Source organism: Lynx canadensis, chromosome A3 (genome assembly GCF_007474595.2).
Source record: "Lynx canadensis isolate LIC74 chromosome A3, mLynCan4.pri.v2, whole genome shotgun sequence".
Classification (NCBI taxonomy): Eukaryota; Metazoa; Chordata; class Mammalia; order Carnivora; family Felidae; genus Lynx; species Lynx canadensis.
In genome coordinates, this window is record NC_044305.1 from 121462021 (window position 1) to 121476576 (window position 14556).

General features: G+C 51.9%; 1 protein-coding gene across 1 annotated transcript in view; it reads right to left on the reverse strand.

Moving 5' to 3' along the window:
- The window catches only part of KLHL29 (kelch like family member 29), a 143327-nt gene extending 132304 nt beyond the window's left edge, over positions 1–11023 (reverse strand). The window contains exon 1 of the mRNA XM_032592721.1: positions 10698–11023. Within this exon, the coding sequence (XP_032448612.1) occupies positions 10698–10982 (285 nt within the window). The 5' untranslated portion in view covers positions 10983–11023. The remainder of the gene's footprint in view (positions 1–10697) is intronic.
- Positions 11024–14556: the final 3533 nt, after the last annotated feature.

A 14556-nucleotide genomic window follows, 5' to 3' on the forward strand; every position in this document is an offset into this window, starting at 1 on the left:
GATCCGCCCCTTTGTAGAGATGTCAAAGGCATTCATCCTCCGTCGACCCCAGCAATAGGGGCTAAATAAATGAGTAAAGAATTATATGCAAAATTCATTCATTCTGTCCTTACACACTTACTGAGAACCTCTATATGCTGGACATCATATCACGCCTATTCTATGGAGTTCACTGCCTAATAAAGATACAAATGCATAAGTGAATAAGTACGTATAGTTTAGGCATTACATAAGGACATAAACAGAAGTGTTATGGGAACACGAGAAATAACAGCAATTGTTTTTCCATCCAGAGGTGGCAACATTTGGGCTGTCACTTGTTGGATGAACAGAAGTGTTTTCTGGGTGGGCAAGAGTGAGTGGCAAGTGCAAAGGCCCTGGGGCATGAGAATTCTTTATATGGGAATTGTGGCTGAAGTAGGTGGCAGGGGTGAACTCTCAAGTGACCCATGGTTCAGGCACTCAGTGTGTTGGTGGATTTCCCTCAGCCGGAAACACGGCCCCACGAAAACACAGGAGCGGGGCGATAGCAGTCTATGTCCCGGTGTTGGCATTTAGGGAAGCAATGAATAGCAGAACCCCTGTAGATAGCAGGGAGTGCTGGAATGAATGAATAACAGGTAGAGGGCACTCACAAAGGTCACTGCAGCTGTTTTTGGCAAGTCAATGTGCCAGGTGAGGTCTGGGAGATGGATGAAGGCAACCATGCTGTCATCAGGGAGCCATCCGTGCAATGGAGGCAGTTGTGCTTTGTTTATTTTTTATTCAACTGTGAAATGTATTAGCTCACATATCAAGAAGCCCAGAGGTAGACAGCAATGCAACATTAGGGCTCTGGTTCCATATATCTGGAATTCTCTTGTGTTTTTCTATTCTGTCTATTCTATTTCTATCCCATGTTGGTTTCATCCTCAGGTCTGTAGCATGATGGTTCAAGGCATCGTGTCCAGATATGGCAATAGAGAGGAAGAAAGATGGCCTTCTTCTTGTGACTCTTCTTTAGAAGGAAAAAAAACTTTCCCCAAAGCCTCTGGACAGTATTACTCTCATGTTCCATGGCTATAAGTGGGTCACATGACCCTTCCTAAACCCATGATGACCAGGGGGAAGGGGATCACCAACACCTGGCTTAGAACCATCACAATTCCAGTAGGGCCTAGGGTTCAATTTCCCCAAAGCATGAGAGGTGGTAGATACCTGACCAGAACTGAGGTTCTGGTAGGAAGGAAGAGGGAAAGAAAATGGACATCAGGTAGACAGCCAGCAACACCCTTACAGACCTCGAAGGTCGTTCTGACAGGCCTGGCGAGGTTCTCCACGTCCTGCACTGGCATGATGACAGCTACCTGTTCACTTGCAGGCTTGGCCTTTCTACCTCCTTATTCCTCCCCCTATATCCTACCTTCCAGCCTTAGGGCCACTTCTAACCTGATGAAGGAATTCTTTAAGTAGCAGGTCAAGACTCTGAAATCATGTTCAGTGCCACTGTGGTGTGGAGTTGGGTTTCTTTTAACCTAGAAAAAGGCTACCCTGTGTTCAGAAGCTTTCTGTGCTGCCAGAGGAGCTCCCCCAAGGTAACCTCAAGGCAGATGCTGTTCTAGAATCGCAAAGAGGATCACAGAAGAGTTAGAGCTGGGGCCCGGTGCACCGGGCAGAGCTGGGTCCATCTTCTCTTGACTAGAGACAGAGGCCTCAGCATGGGAGTCCCCTGGTCTACACCTGACAGCCAGCTGGAAGCAGACTGGCCTAGGATGGCTGTCCATGAAGCTGGCCTCATGAGTCTGTCCTTCTATTTCAGCTTACCCTCAGTCATTTAAATCCGGGTTTTTAAAATAAAGAGGTCAACTCCAAAAGGATGAGTGATTGGGATCCTTTCAACTCTCCTTGGTTCCTCAAGACCAGCCTCTTGGCCATGGGGAGTCCCTTGGGCTTTGATTCCTCCCCACTCCAGGTGTGAGGGACTCCCTCTAGCACCCCTGCTCTGTCTGGGCAGGTGAGGAGCTTTACTTTCTGACAGCCCAAGGAGTGGCCTATGGGGAAGCCCTTGTGGCTTCTAAGGGTGAAAGAGGATAGGAGTAGGGGGTAGGGACAGCAAGCTTAACCAAAATGCCTTGGCTCAAAAGTAGGTCTAATGACACTTCTCCGAAGAAGACATCCAGATGGCTAACTGACACATGAAAAAATGCTCAACATCACTCATCATCAGGGAAATACAAATCAAAACCACAATGAGATACCACCTCACACCTGTCAGAATGGCTAACATTAACAACTCAGGCAACAACAGATATTGGCGAGGATGTGGAGAAAGAGGGTTTCTTTTGCACTGCTGGTGGGAATGCAAACTGCTGCAGCCACTCTGGAAAACTGTATGGAGGTTCCTCAAAAAATTGAAAATAGAACTACTCTGCAACCCAGCAATTGCACTACTAGGTATTTACCCAAGGGATACAGGTGTGCTGTTTCAAAGGGGCACATGCACCCCAATGTTTATAGCAGCACTATTGATGATAGCCGAAGTATGGAAAGAGCCCAAATGTCCAACAATGGATGAATGGATAAAGAAGATGTGGTATACACACACACACACACACACACACACACACACACACACACAATGGAGTATTACTCAGCAATCAAAAAGGATGAAATCTTGCCATTTGCAACCATGTGGATGGGACTGGAGGGTATTATGCTAAGTGAAATAGAGGAAGACAAATGTCATATGATTTCACTCATATGAGAAATTTAAGAAACAGAACAGTTAGAACACAAGGGAAGGGAAGCAAAAATAATATAAAAACAGGGAGGCAGGCAAAACATAAGAGACTCTTAAATATGGAGAACAGAGGGTTACTGGAGGGGTGGTGGGAGGGGTAAGGGGCTAAATGGGTAAGAGGCATTAAGGAATCTACTCCTGAAATCATTGTTGCACTATATGCTAAGTTGGATGTAAATTAAACAAATAAAATAAAAATAAATAAAAAAAATAAAGCACAAATCATAAATGTAAAAAAAAAAAAAAAAGGAAGTATATCTAATGAGAACCCCATGTGGGTACTAAAGAGTGTTTTCCTTAAGGGACCATGGCAGCCAGCAGCCAGGAGTTTAAGTCCAGGCAGGGAGGTGCTGACCACTGGCCCTCTGCTATCAGTGTGCACCTTGTCTGGCCCCAAGGACTTCTCTCGTGGTGCCACAGGGTCCGATGTGTTCATCCATCTCCAGTAAGAGGCAGGAGAGAGGAGGCTGGGACCACAGGGCTCCCACCCCGTCAATACATGTGCCAGCAGCCTCTGAATGTATGCTGATGCTCTGCTGAGTGCGTAGGGCCCTTATTTTCCAGAGGAAAATGAGGTTTCTTGCCTACGGGTTCTACAGAGGCAAATTCAGGATGCAAATGAACATGACTAGTGGAGACGGTAGCCAGAGAAGCACAGAGTTCTCCTGAGCCTTCCTTTCAGGGCAGCGAACGGGGCGCTGAAACTGATTGATAATCTGTCACGTTACATCAGTTTAGCTCTGCGGGGACTTTGCAGTGACTCTTCTCGATGGCATTATGCTTTGGGAGGGCTCAAGCCAATTTGGTGGCCTGTGTCATGGAAGTGAGTAACATGGGGACAGGGTCAGTCTGGGTTTGGAGAAAATCCTCCTGCCTGAAATTGAACGAGAGCTTCAGATGCTGATGGGGAAGAAATGATACCAAGGGGTGTTGAGCTCTCCTTTTTATGTTTATTTCCCCGAGTTATTTTTAGCATTGCAGACAGTTCCCAGTTAACAAATGGGTTGGGTTCTGAAAGTTCATTTGTAATTTGGCTGTTTAGATTTTGGAACATACTTTCCCTATAAAAAACAATGTTATAAACGGTGATGAGACTCCCAGGCTAGTTCTCCAAAGCCTATTTAACCCATAATGTAGCTAAAATACTGTCCTTTTGCTATGAAAAAAAAATGTTTAATTGCAACATGAGTAATTAAGTAAAACAGGGAAAACCATTAAAAGTGAATAAGGAGTAGATTTATGTTCATCTTGAATGACGCTGTTCGCAGAAAACCTAATTTAATTTAAGAAGAGGCCTTTCCAAGGGCTTTTTGGGAAATTGCATGGGATTTAGCCTATTAGGGAGAAAGAGCCGTGGGGCTGTCCAATTTTCGGCTCCTGAACATTTGCACCACATAACTGGCTCCCTTTCCTGATTTCAGGCTCGTCAGAAAGTCTTCTGTTGAGAATCTGTTTCCCATGCGGATTCTCACAGGGAGAAATTCACTGGTCAAAACCCATGAAGGTGGTCTCCTTGGGGTGGTTTTTTAACATTCTTAGTCACAGGTCAGCCTCTATCCGTGAGAATATCCTGGGAACGGCTGTGCCCCAGTCCCACCAACTTTGGGGCAGTGACGGGATCACGTGAGGGCCAAGTCCCGGCCAGCCATGGATTCTTAAGGTAAATGCACCCTGTGAGGTTCCCTGGCGGCCAGCTGCCCCTCCTTCTCTCTGGCGACACAATCCTTGTTGGGCCCTTCTTTCAGACCTCACTAGGCAGCTCTTGGTGTGGATGGGATGTGTGTAGCCCCAGTGTGTTTACGTTATGCAGGTCCCATATTGATTTCCTGCACCAGGCCATGTAGAGGAGAGTAACAGATTGACCTGTCCTTTCTGCCTAAGGCATGTGAGCCGTGGCTTTAAGCAAGTGTGCTGGAAAGCCTGGAGGTATGTTGCAGAAATGACCACAAATCCTTCCCATCCTTGCATGTCTGCCCCTTTGCAATGCGGTGCTATCGAGAGCCAGGGTCTCTCTGCCCACTCCTGGAATCTGGCTTGGCCGTGAGACTTCTTGCGCTAGCGGGATTTCAGCAACCGTGCCTCAAGCAGAGCTTACAAAAGCCCTCATGCACGGAGTCTTGCCCCCTTGCTGCTCTTGGAAGCCTGAGTCCACCACGTGGACAAGCTCCAGCTAGCTGGATAGAGGATGGCAGGCCACACGGAGGGGGACTGAGACTCCCTGGCTGACGGGCTGCGAAGCACAGATGTGTGGGTGAGGCCAACCCCGACCAGCCGCCCTGAGCCAACCTGCAGCTGACCGCATACAAATGAGAGAGTCGGCCCAGACCAGAACGGACAGCCAGCTCACAGAACTGTGAAGGTTTAAGCCACCAAGTTTTTGAATGATTGTTCTGTAGCAAAAGCTAACCTAGGTGGTTTACCCCTTACATATGCGGAAGAATGCAGAGTGTTCTCCCTTCTTTTTTGCCCCTTTAGTCACAAATTTGAGTTCAAGCCACTCCGGTCCGCCCTCCCTGGACTGTAGGTTTTGAAATGGATGCTTTGGAAATCAGGGCATTTTTCAACTGTAGACATTTCATGACTGACAGATGGGTTTGAAGTCAATGAAGATACAATCCAAACCGTGGCGGCACCTCAAAGTGCAGGCAAAACCCATCAGCTCGGCACGAACATGCACAAGCTGCCTCACGACGCGTGATCAGTGCCTGATAATTTATCACAAGGGAAATCACAAATTCTCATTCACGGAGCAAGAACAGGCTTCTGGATAAAATCACGCACAGTCTGGAAATTCACCACAAAGGGGACTGGAGGGATTCTCCCAACCAGTGTGAATACAAGAGTAGAGGGTGGTCTGCTTCTCATTCTGTAACTGTGCAAAAGCGTCCTTATCCATTTGTGGACACCGGAGCCACACGAGGGGAGGGGCCCGCCAGGCAGGGCTTTGAGGTCATTCACATGATTCCCCACAGAAATCCCAGATCATCTCCCCCACGCAGGGCATCTCTCCAGAGAGTTTAGAGGGTACGAGGAAGACGCTGTTGCCGGGGCTGTCTCTCTGATGACATATATCCACCCTAAAAGTGGTGGCTCATAAATGTAAAAAATCTGGGTGTTTGGCGCTCAGAGGATGGAGCCTACAGACCTCATGGCCCCTTTTGGTTTTCCTCAGGCCTCTGACACAGGCTAAGTCTCTCTCTTCCCAGCCCAGATTTATTTTCAAGGGCTTAGCTCCACGGAACGATGGGAATGTTTCAGCACGAGTGCTCCTGACCACAAGGAAAAAAAGCCCCCAACACATTTCACAGGCATCAGCCAGGATTCTGCAAGGTCCGTTCTTTCAAGAACGAAATTGCATTTTATGAAGCCGTCCCTTTTCTGTTTCATCTGTCAGGCAGGTTTGCTGAGAATAATTTAAATTTCATGCAGCAGCAACTGCAGGACAGTGGAGTTTCCTTTCTGCCCCACGAACAGGCCTGGCCCGGGAGTCATGGTCCAGCTTCTCAGCTCCGCCTTCCCGCCCCCGCCGCAGGGGGCTTGACCGCCCTGCAGTCCAGAGTGGCAGCGGTGGGCCAGGAACAGGGCTGTCCAAGCTCTCGGTGACCTCATGCCGCCACAGTCAGGGGGAGGGGACGGTCCAGAGAGGGTCCTGCCAGCACCAACTGCCCGGGAGCCGGGTTTACCCGAACAGGACGGATACTTGTCTGACCCAATCTCTGATTTAGCTTTTCAAAATGACTTAACCAATCCCCACACCATCTTTGCGAGGAAGATCCTATGATTGTTCCCATTTTATAGACAAAGAAACTGAGGTTCAGAGACATACTCATCTCCTGAGAGGCAGAGGTCAGATTCAAACCCAGTTCTGCCATGGTTCGACAGCTTGAAGCCCTCACTAGCTGTACGATGGAGAGTCGACAAAATCTTCGGGCTAAATTTTCCTACCTAACCCAAAAAGTAAATATGCCCATTTTCTTGCACATTGGTATCTGCTGTCGAGGAGGTGGATGGAGGGATGGGAAAAGTTACCGTAACAATGCCACAGTAACGGTTACCATGGAGAACGCGCTGTGCCAGGCGGCCTGGGGAAAGGAGACAGCCCAGGTGGTCCATTTCTCACTCACTGGGGGCCCTTGGCAAGTCTTGTTTTCTCTGAGCCTCATTCTTCTGACAGGCAAAATAGAGAGGCCGGAGGGCACGGTCACTACGTTCCTCTGAGGCTCTGGGGACTTGCGGGCATGTGTGTGTGTGTGTGTGTGTGTGTGTGTGTGTGTGTGTGTCTGTGTGAGTGTCATTTGGTCATGCCCTCCCCTACCTCAATGGCCCGGAATATGTGCTTGTCCAACCGGCCTTTCATCAAAGACCAGCTAGAAATCCTCAGGCCACAGAAAAACGAAGAAACATAAAACTCAACTCAGGCCTAAGGCAGAGGTGACAGAAAGAATTGTCATCACCTCACTAACCAGCCCCAGGGCACACAGCTAGCTGTCCCTACCCTGGGGAGCTGGGACGGTCCCCCCATGGCCTGGAAGATGCAGTCCTAGCACTGAGAGTGAGAGGGTGAGCAGGCCCACGGGACTAGGGGCAAGAGAGGGGACAGGCCGTCTCTGCATCGGTGGCGATGGCATCGGATGCCGGTGGTGGCCCACAGCCCCCAGAGAGATGTGACACCTGCTCTATGCCCAGCCTGGGGGGACGCTAAGGCCTGGCAGCACTGACACTTGTCCCTGAGAGTCACCTTGGGGGCCTTTCCCTGAGTCCTTGGGTGTGACCCTGGCCCGCTCGTGGTGCCAGACCCTTCACTGAGGAAGGCATGCCGGTATGTTCAAGCAGCCATCACCACACTCCAGGGCAGCAGGAACACAGGGCGCTGCGCCTGGCTTCCACGCAGCCCCCTCCCTCAGCCACCTTCCACCAGAGTAGGGTCTTGGCCCTGGGTACACACCAGGCTTTCCTTGGAGGAAGGGGTCCCATGGCTGAAAAAGCTTTAAAATCCCTTCACTCCACTGTCAGGCTTACCGGGCAATGCCAGCTTCAGGGTTAGTTTGGGGCCCACTAGATGTCCTCCCTCTAGCTCTTCTTGCTGCCGTGTCCCCTTGGTCATGTCATGCCTCCATGTCACAGATTGGTGTGAACGGTAACCACTCAGAAACACAAGGTGCTTTCCCCACCTGTGTGGGGCCTACCTCCTGTTTCTTAACTGAAGACCTACTTTTTTCTCTTGGTGAGGTTAGAAATGATCCCTCTTCCTTCCAGGGGCATGTCCTTGTTCCCTAGGCTTTACCTGGGTGATAGTGACAACGGCGGCTATGGTAATAACCCCTATACAAGACTTACCACGTACCACTCGGCTCTGTTCTGAGCACTTTATATGTATTTTAACTCACACGATCTTCACAACTCTGGCAGGCAGGTAACACTACCTGTTCCCATTTTATAGGAGCAAGGCACAGAGAGGTTAAGTAACTCGTTCAGGGTTGCTCAGCTAACAAGAGATAGGGCAGAATTCAAACCTGGGCACCCTGGCTCCCCAGTCTGTCTTTATCCACAACACTAAGCTGTCTCTGCCAATAACCTCAATGGGAGAGACATTCTCGGGTCACTCAGTCACAGTGTCCAGGCCACAGACTTGTCATATCCTGACCTATGTATTTGCCGAGGGCAAGTGCTAGCCCTTGGCTACTCAGTAAAGATGCAGCTTGCTGACCAGGGAAACCACAGATACCCCAGTTTGGGCCTGCCTGTCAGTTGATGTGGTGCTGGCATGGGGTTAGACAAATAGGCAGGGAGACAGGCGTCTGGGGGGGCGGGTAGCAGCTTGGCCAGATGGCAGAGAGGCACCGCCATGGCCCAAATTCAGTGACAGCGTTCTAGATAGAAGCTGCCACTGGCTGCTGTCTTCCATTTCTGCTGCACACCCCATTCTCCTGAGCATCTCGAAAAGTCCCGGATGTAAGCAGGTACCTTTGTTTGACCGGACAAGCCCTTGCAGGTCTGGAGCAGGGCTGGAGATGGTAACAGAGGGGACATGTGCCAAGGAGCTGGCTGTCCCACGGGCATGAACTTTTGGCTCCATCCCCTATCAATGCAATGCTCCCCAGCTCCCCCAGTTGCTGTTTTCCATCAGAGGCTGGGTTCCTCTCCTCCCATGTGCTGTGGTTTGGGGCCCTGCCAGTCAGGGATGGTGAATATCAAGCTGTTTGGGAGCAAAGCAGGAGCTGTGTGGGCGGGGCAGCCCTGTGTGAGAGGCCCTCACCACTGAGTCCCCTCCAGCTCCCTTGCCTGGAGGGCCAACCCCCTGCCTCTGGTGCAGCCTGACAGCATCCATAAAAAGGCCTCCATCCAGAGAGGGCAGAAATCGTCAAGCGGGCTCCCAGGTCCAGCTTCTCTCTCCCGACCCGGAGCCCCCAGCGGTCAGCTCCAGAAGCTGCCATTGTCCAGATGGCCCACAGCTGGCCTTCTGAGTGGCCGCCAGATGTGGCTGGCGGGGCAGCCGACTGGCTCCACCGGGCAGAGGTCGCTGCATTGGGGAAGTTCTGGGGGCTGGTGCCCAGGGGACGAATGCGTTTGGCTGGTCTGGGGGCGTCGTGCCCAAATAACTCTCCATCTCCTCTCCTGCATCCAACATTCCTTCCCTCCCCATCTCAGTGGGGAGGTGTTTTCATAACAGGAAAATAAAATCAATAAGGCACTGCAGCAAGATGTCAGTGTGCTCCGAGCTGGCCTCCAATAGCTCCATTGTCTCGGGCCTCCGCTGGGCTCTGGGCCAGCAGCGCTCAGTTATTAATGGGAAGCAGGGCTGAAAGGGAGTTTTGAAAATCACAGAGACAAAGGCACAGCACACCTGGAGTGCAGCTTTCCAACGCCACGGCCACCTCACAATGGCTGCGCCGGGCCTCCCCCGCCTTTAACTTCTCCCGCAACTTTTATGAAAGCAGGGAAGAAAACACTAGACACACACACACACACACACACACACACACACATGCACGCACGCACGCACGCACGCACGCACACGCTGGCTCCTGGGAGGCGGCTGTGAATGGCTGGCTGAGGCAAAGGCGGCCTGCAGAGCCCCTGATCCTCCGAGGAAGCAGGATGGCCATAAACAGGCTTCCTGCCACCGGTGCGAGTCCTGGTCCCTGGAAGGTCCTGGCGCCTGAGGGGCTCTGAGCAGCGTGAGGGGGACCAGCTCAGCCTGAAGCCAGGCATGAGACTTGGTGACATTTTCATTTCAGTATCTCAGTCAGTAATGCAGCCTGGTTTCTGCGGTCATTCCCAAGGCTGGAGCCACCTCCAGAAGAGAGGGAATGGCCTGGAGATGATGCCCCTGAAGCTGACTGCTGGGGCCCAAGGCCTGGGCCCCAACGAAGGTCCAGCCTCGGACCAGCTCTCACAGACTTGGTGTATCTCAGTATCCCCAACCATCAGGTGGGGACAAAAGTAGCGATCCACGGGGTTATCTGAGGCTTGGAAGGCACGGTGGACAGGAGAATTCTCAGCAGAGTAGTTACCAAGTAGTAGATTTATGACTGTTTATGCCTTACTGCTGGTGACTACCTTCTTGCAAACCTAAGTCACTGGTGCCCCCGGAGCGGGGGGACTTGCATGGTCTAAAGTCACCTATTTAGGGAATCTTTATTGCCAACTTGGAGTTCGCTGTCCCTACACAAATTAAAAAGCACTTTGTCAACATGGCATAAGACAACAAATGGCCTCAGCACCTGCTTGTCTTACAAGTTAGTCACAGAGAGAGACTTTACGGCAAACAAAATCATGTGAGCTTTCACTTGAACCGTCGGCCGGCCCAGCCCCAGGGACGCCAATGCCCTGGAGAAGGTAGTGACTGTTGCACAGACCTTCAGGGGAAGCCACGACCCTCTGCTCGGCTCCTGCTCGGAGGGGACGCCGGGCTTACCTTGGTGGTGACGGCGGAGGCAGAGCTGGCCACGAGGCTGGTGATGGCCTCACCGCTGCCGGTAGTGCAGGGAGCCGGGGCGGTGGCGGGCGTGGGCAGCCGGGACGGCACCACGGGCAGCGGCAAGAGGCCGGGCCGGGCGCTGAGGCTACTGGCTGAGCCGCCACCGGCCCCCGCGGTGGCGCTGCAGATGCTGGTGGTCCCATGCGTACCGTTGGCGCTCCACTCTCGGCGGTCCCAGCCCACGCGGTAATCTCGTTCGAAGCGGCTGTGGTGCCGGGACATCTTGCTGGGCCGTGGCTGCTCCTCACAGGGGAACAGAGGCCGGACCTGCTGGCACAGAGCGGAGAGGAGGGCGGTTTAGTCACACAGCAGCCCGGCCGGGATGCCGTCAGCATCGAGGAAGCACCTGCTCTGTGCGCAAAAAAGGGCTTTCCAACGACAGCTCATTTCCTATTCACAGCAAGCCCACAACGCATGGATCGCTAGCCCCACGTCACAGAGGGGGGAACAAAGGATTTGTCCAGGATCACGTGGCAAAAGTGTAGTAGACAAGATTTGAACCCAGTGTCAGTTTAGAGTAATGCTTTTTGATTCAGGGGCACCCGGGTGGCTCAGATGGTTGAGCGTCCGATGTCGGCTCAGGTCATGATCTCGTGGTTCGTGGGTTCGAGCCCCGCGTCAGGTTCTGCACTGACAGCTGGGAGCCTGGAGCCTGCTTCAGATTCTGTGTCTCCCTCTCTCTCTGCCCTGCTCTTGCTCACTCTCTTTCTTTCTTTCTCTCTCTCTCTCTCTCTCAAAAATAAATAAGCATTAACACAAAATTTAGAGAAATGCTTTTTGTTCTGCAGTGTCATACTCCCCCAGAGCAACGTATGTGTGCTCATCTGAATTATGGTTGGGATTTTATCCCACCATCCCCACCATGAAAACAAGGTCCCGTGGACTCCTCAGGCAGGCCACGCTTCCCCCAACCCTATGATGAGGAGAGCGGCCACACCTGTAGGCTCACTTCACAGTGGACAAGGCCCTTTCCATAAACCTCATATTATCCTCCCTGGAGCCCGTGAGCCAGCCGGGCATGGCTCATCCCCAGTGTATGGATCAGGGAGCTGGTTGAGAATAAGTGACTCCCTTGAGGTCAGAGGAAGGGAGGAGGTGGCCAGGATCTCTGGCCTTCGGACTGTAGCTCCATGTAGGGCTCTAGTCTAGAAAGGGGTGAAGCCCTGGGGTGTTCAGAGTTCTTTATAACCCTATGATTTAGTTGCTGGCACTAGAGACCCCAGTGCTCCCTGTGAAGCAGACATCCCCCCCCCCCCCCCGGCGACTTTCGTGGCTATCTGAACGGCAGGCCCTCAGTGTTGTCATGGAGACCTAGACACCCGGGATGCTTGCAGGGCCCCCTGCAGTGTGAGAACTGGGTTTTGCTCAGAATTACAGTGAGTTGCCTGGTTCCTTGACCGGCCCGGACCCGCTGTTACCCTCAGTCACCAAGGATGGAAAGATACCGGGGAGGCTGACTCGGCCAGAGAGGTGGCAGCAAGGCTGAGGCAGAGGGGAGAGGTGACGGCAGAGTCAGGGCACAGGTGGCGGCCTGGGGAGGGCGGGTGTCTGCCTTGCGCATCACATCCTCAGCTCCGGTCACTGCTCAGGTGTGGTTTGGCCTGCTCTGCAACCACTTCCTGTCTGGGGTGTGAGCTCCTGGGGGTCAGGGAGAGCTCCCGGCTCATTTTCCTATCCTGCAAATCCAGCTGGGTCATGGTGGGGGGCTCTGGAGTGACTGGCTAGTGGATGGACTGGCTGCCCTATTTTAAAAATTTGTACCTGACTCTACTGTGGTCTTTGCACAGCAGGTCTAGTTGCCAGCTTCTAGTGCCACAGAGCCAGAGTCCCGGCCCAACCCTCGTGACCTGCTACCTTTGTTCTGCTTGGGTGGTTGGGGGCCCCTGGCAGCCACTGTGCCCTCCCTGGGCACCGTGCCCTCTGCCAGACACAAGGGGCACACCGAAGCAGAGCTGACCTTGACCTCCTAAAACGGACATGGGGCTCATTGTTTATTTTATCGTTATGCTTCATGGCTTACCTGCTGCCACCACATTACTGTTTCACCTATCCAATATTACATAATAAAAAATGATTCATAAAAATGAATCCCCCTTTGACCACCCCCTCACAGACTACTCTTAAGAGAGTTGTTTAAATAGCTCTCATCACTTTTCTCCCTCCTGCCCACACTGTGACCTGTTCTGATGCGGCTTTTGCTCTGGCCAGTCCTTGGGAGTTGTTCTCACCGAGGTCATGAGTGACCTGTGTGTTCAATCCCACAGGACACTCACACCTTGTCTCTCTCAACCCCTCTCACATTTGGCACGGCTGATCTCTCTCTCCCTCCTTCTAGAAACCTCTTCTCTGTGGCTTCCAAGGCATCATCATGCTCTCTCCTTGTTTTCCTCTTACGTCTCTGCTATTCCTTAGTAGTCTCCTTGGCAAGCTCCTGTTTCTCGGCTCATTCTTGGGGGTCCCCATTTCCCCCACATCTTGTCCCACCCTACACACTCTCCCTGGACAATCTCGTCAACTGTCATCTCTTTCCTGATGACCCTCAAGGCTACATTTCCAGCTCCCTGTCCGTCCTAAGTGCCATAACTACTGTTCTAGAGTCTGAAGTATACCAGTACATGGTTGCCCCACAGGTACCTCAACACCGTAGGTCCCAGAATTAACTCATTGTTCTTCTGCCCACTCATTCTCAGGGATTCCCTCTCACAGGGAAAGCCACCCCATTTCCCCATGTCCATCCACATGTTCAACAGTGAGGTCTTTGATTCTATGACCCCTGCTGCTTCTCAAATCTGCCCCCTCTCCCTCTGCACATCCACCACTGACTCACAAAGATTATCTCCACCAGTGTCCCTGTTCTGGTCTTGCCCTTCTTACCCATTCTCCACCCAACTGCCCATGTGGTTTTTTTAAGGCACAAATCTGATCACCATACTTTACTCTGCTGCTTTAAATCCTATCCTTCAGAATAACGTCCAGACCTCTCAGCATGGCCCAGGAGACACCTGAGGATTCCAGCGTCACCATTCACCTTCCCACCCCAGAGGCGATGCCCCACTGGTTTCTGAAGGCATCAGCTCTCTCTCTGCTTGGGGTCCGAGTCAATGTTGCTCCTTTGCCAGGAATGGATTCCCACTCTTCCCATGGCCAAGCCCCACATGTCTGTTGGGACTCAGTTCAGGCTCTGGTTCTTCTAGGAGGCTGCCTTGACCCACCTCCTCCAGATCAGGCAAGAAGTCCTCTTCTAGCCCCACCCCGGGTACCTGGTGCCCACCCCATTCCCAGCATCAACGGCTGTGGTATATTTGCTACTTTGAGAACAGTCCCAGGTTTATTGTCTTTGTAATCCTTGCACCTAACACAATGTCTGGCATAGAAGGGTATTCAGTACACATTTGCTAAATGAACAAACAAATGCTTATTTTTTCTTAATCGCTTAATGTTTCCAGAACAGATGAATGCATTTGTGTGAAGGTGAGAAGCTCAGACACAAAAAACTTGAGTCTTCTGACTGGAAATTCCATTCAGGTATCAGGGTAAGGAAATGTCCTATCTCCCGGGTAAGTCAGACCTGAAGCCTCTGAGGATGGCTCAGAAGGAGAACAGAACCTCTGCATGTCCAGGGTTAGCCAGGCCCCACAGCTTAGACTCTTGTTTCCCAACATTCACCTGCAAGGCTCCTCCTAATTATCAGCACCTCAGGGCCACGATTTCCCTAGGTTGGATCATAAGTGTGGCAGAGATGATGTTGCAAAGCTCACCACACCGTGTCCTCTCTCCGATCACCCAGGAAGACCTC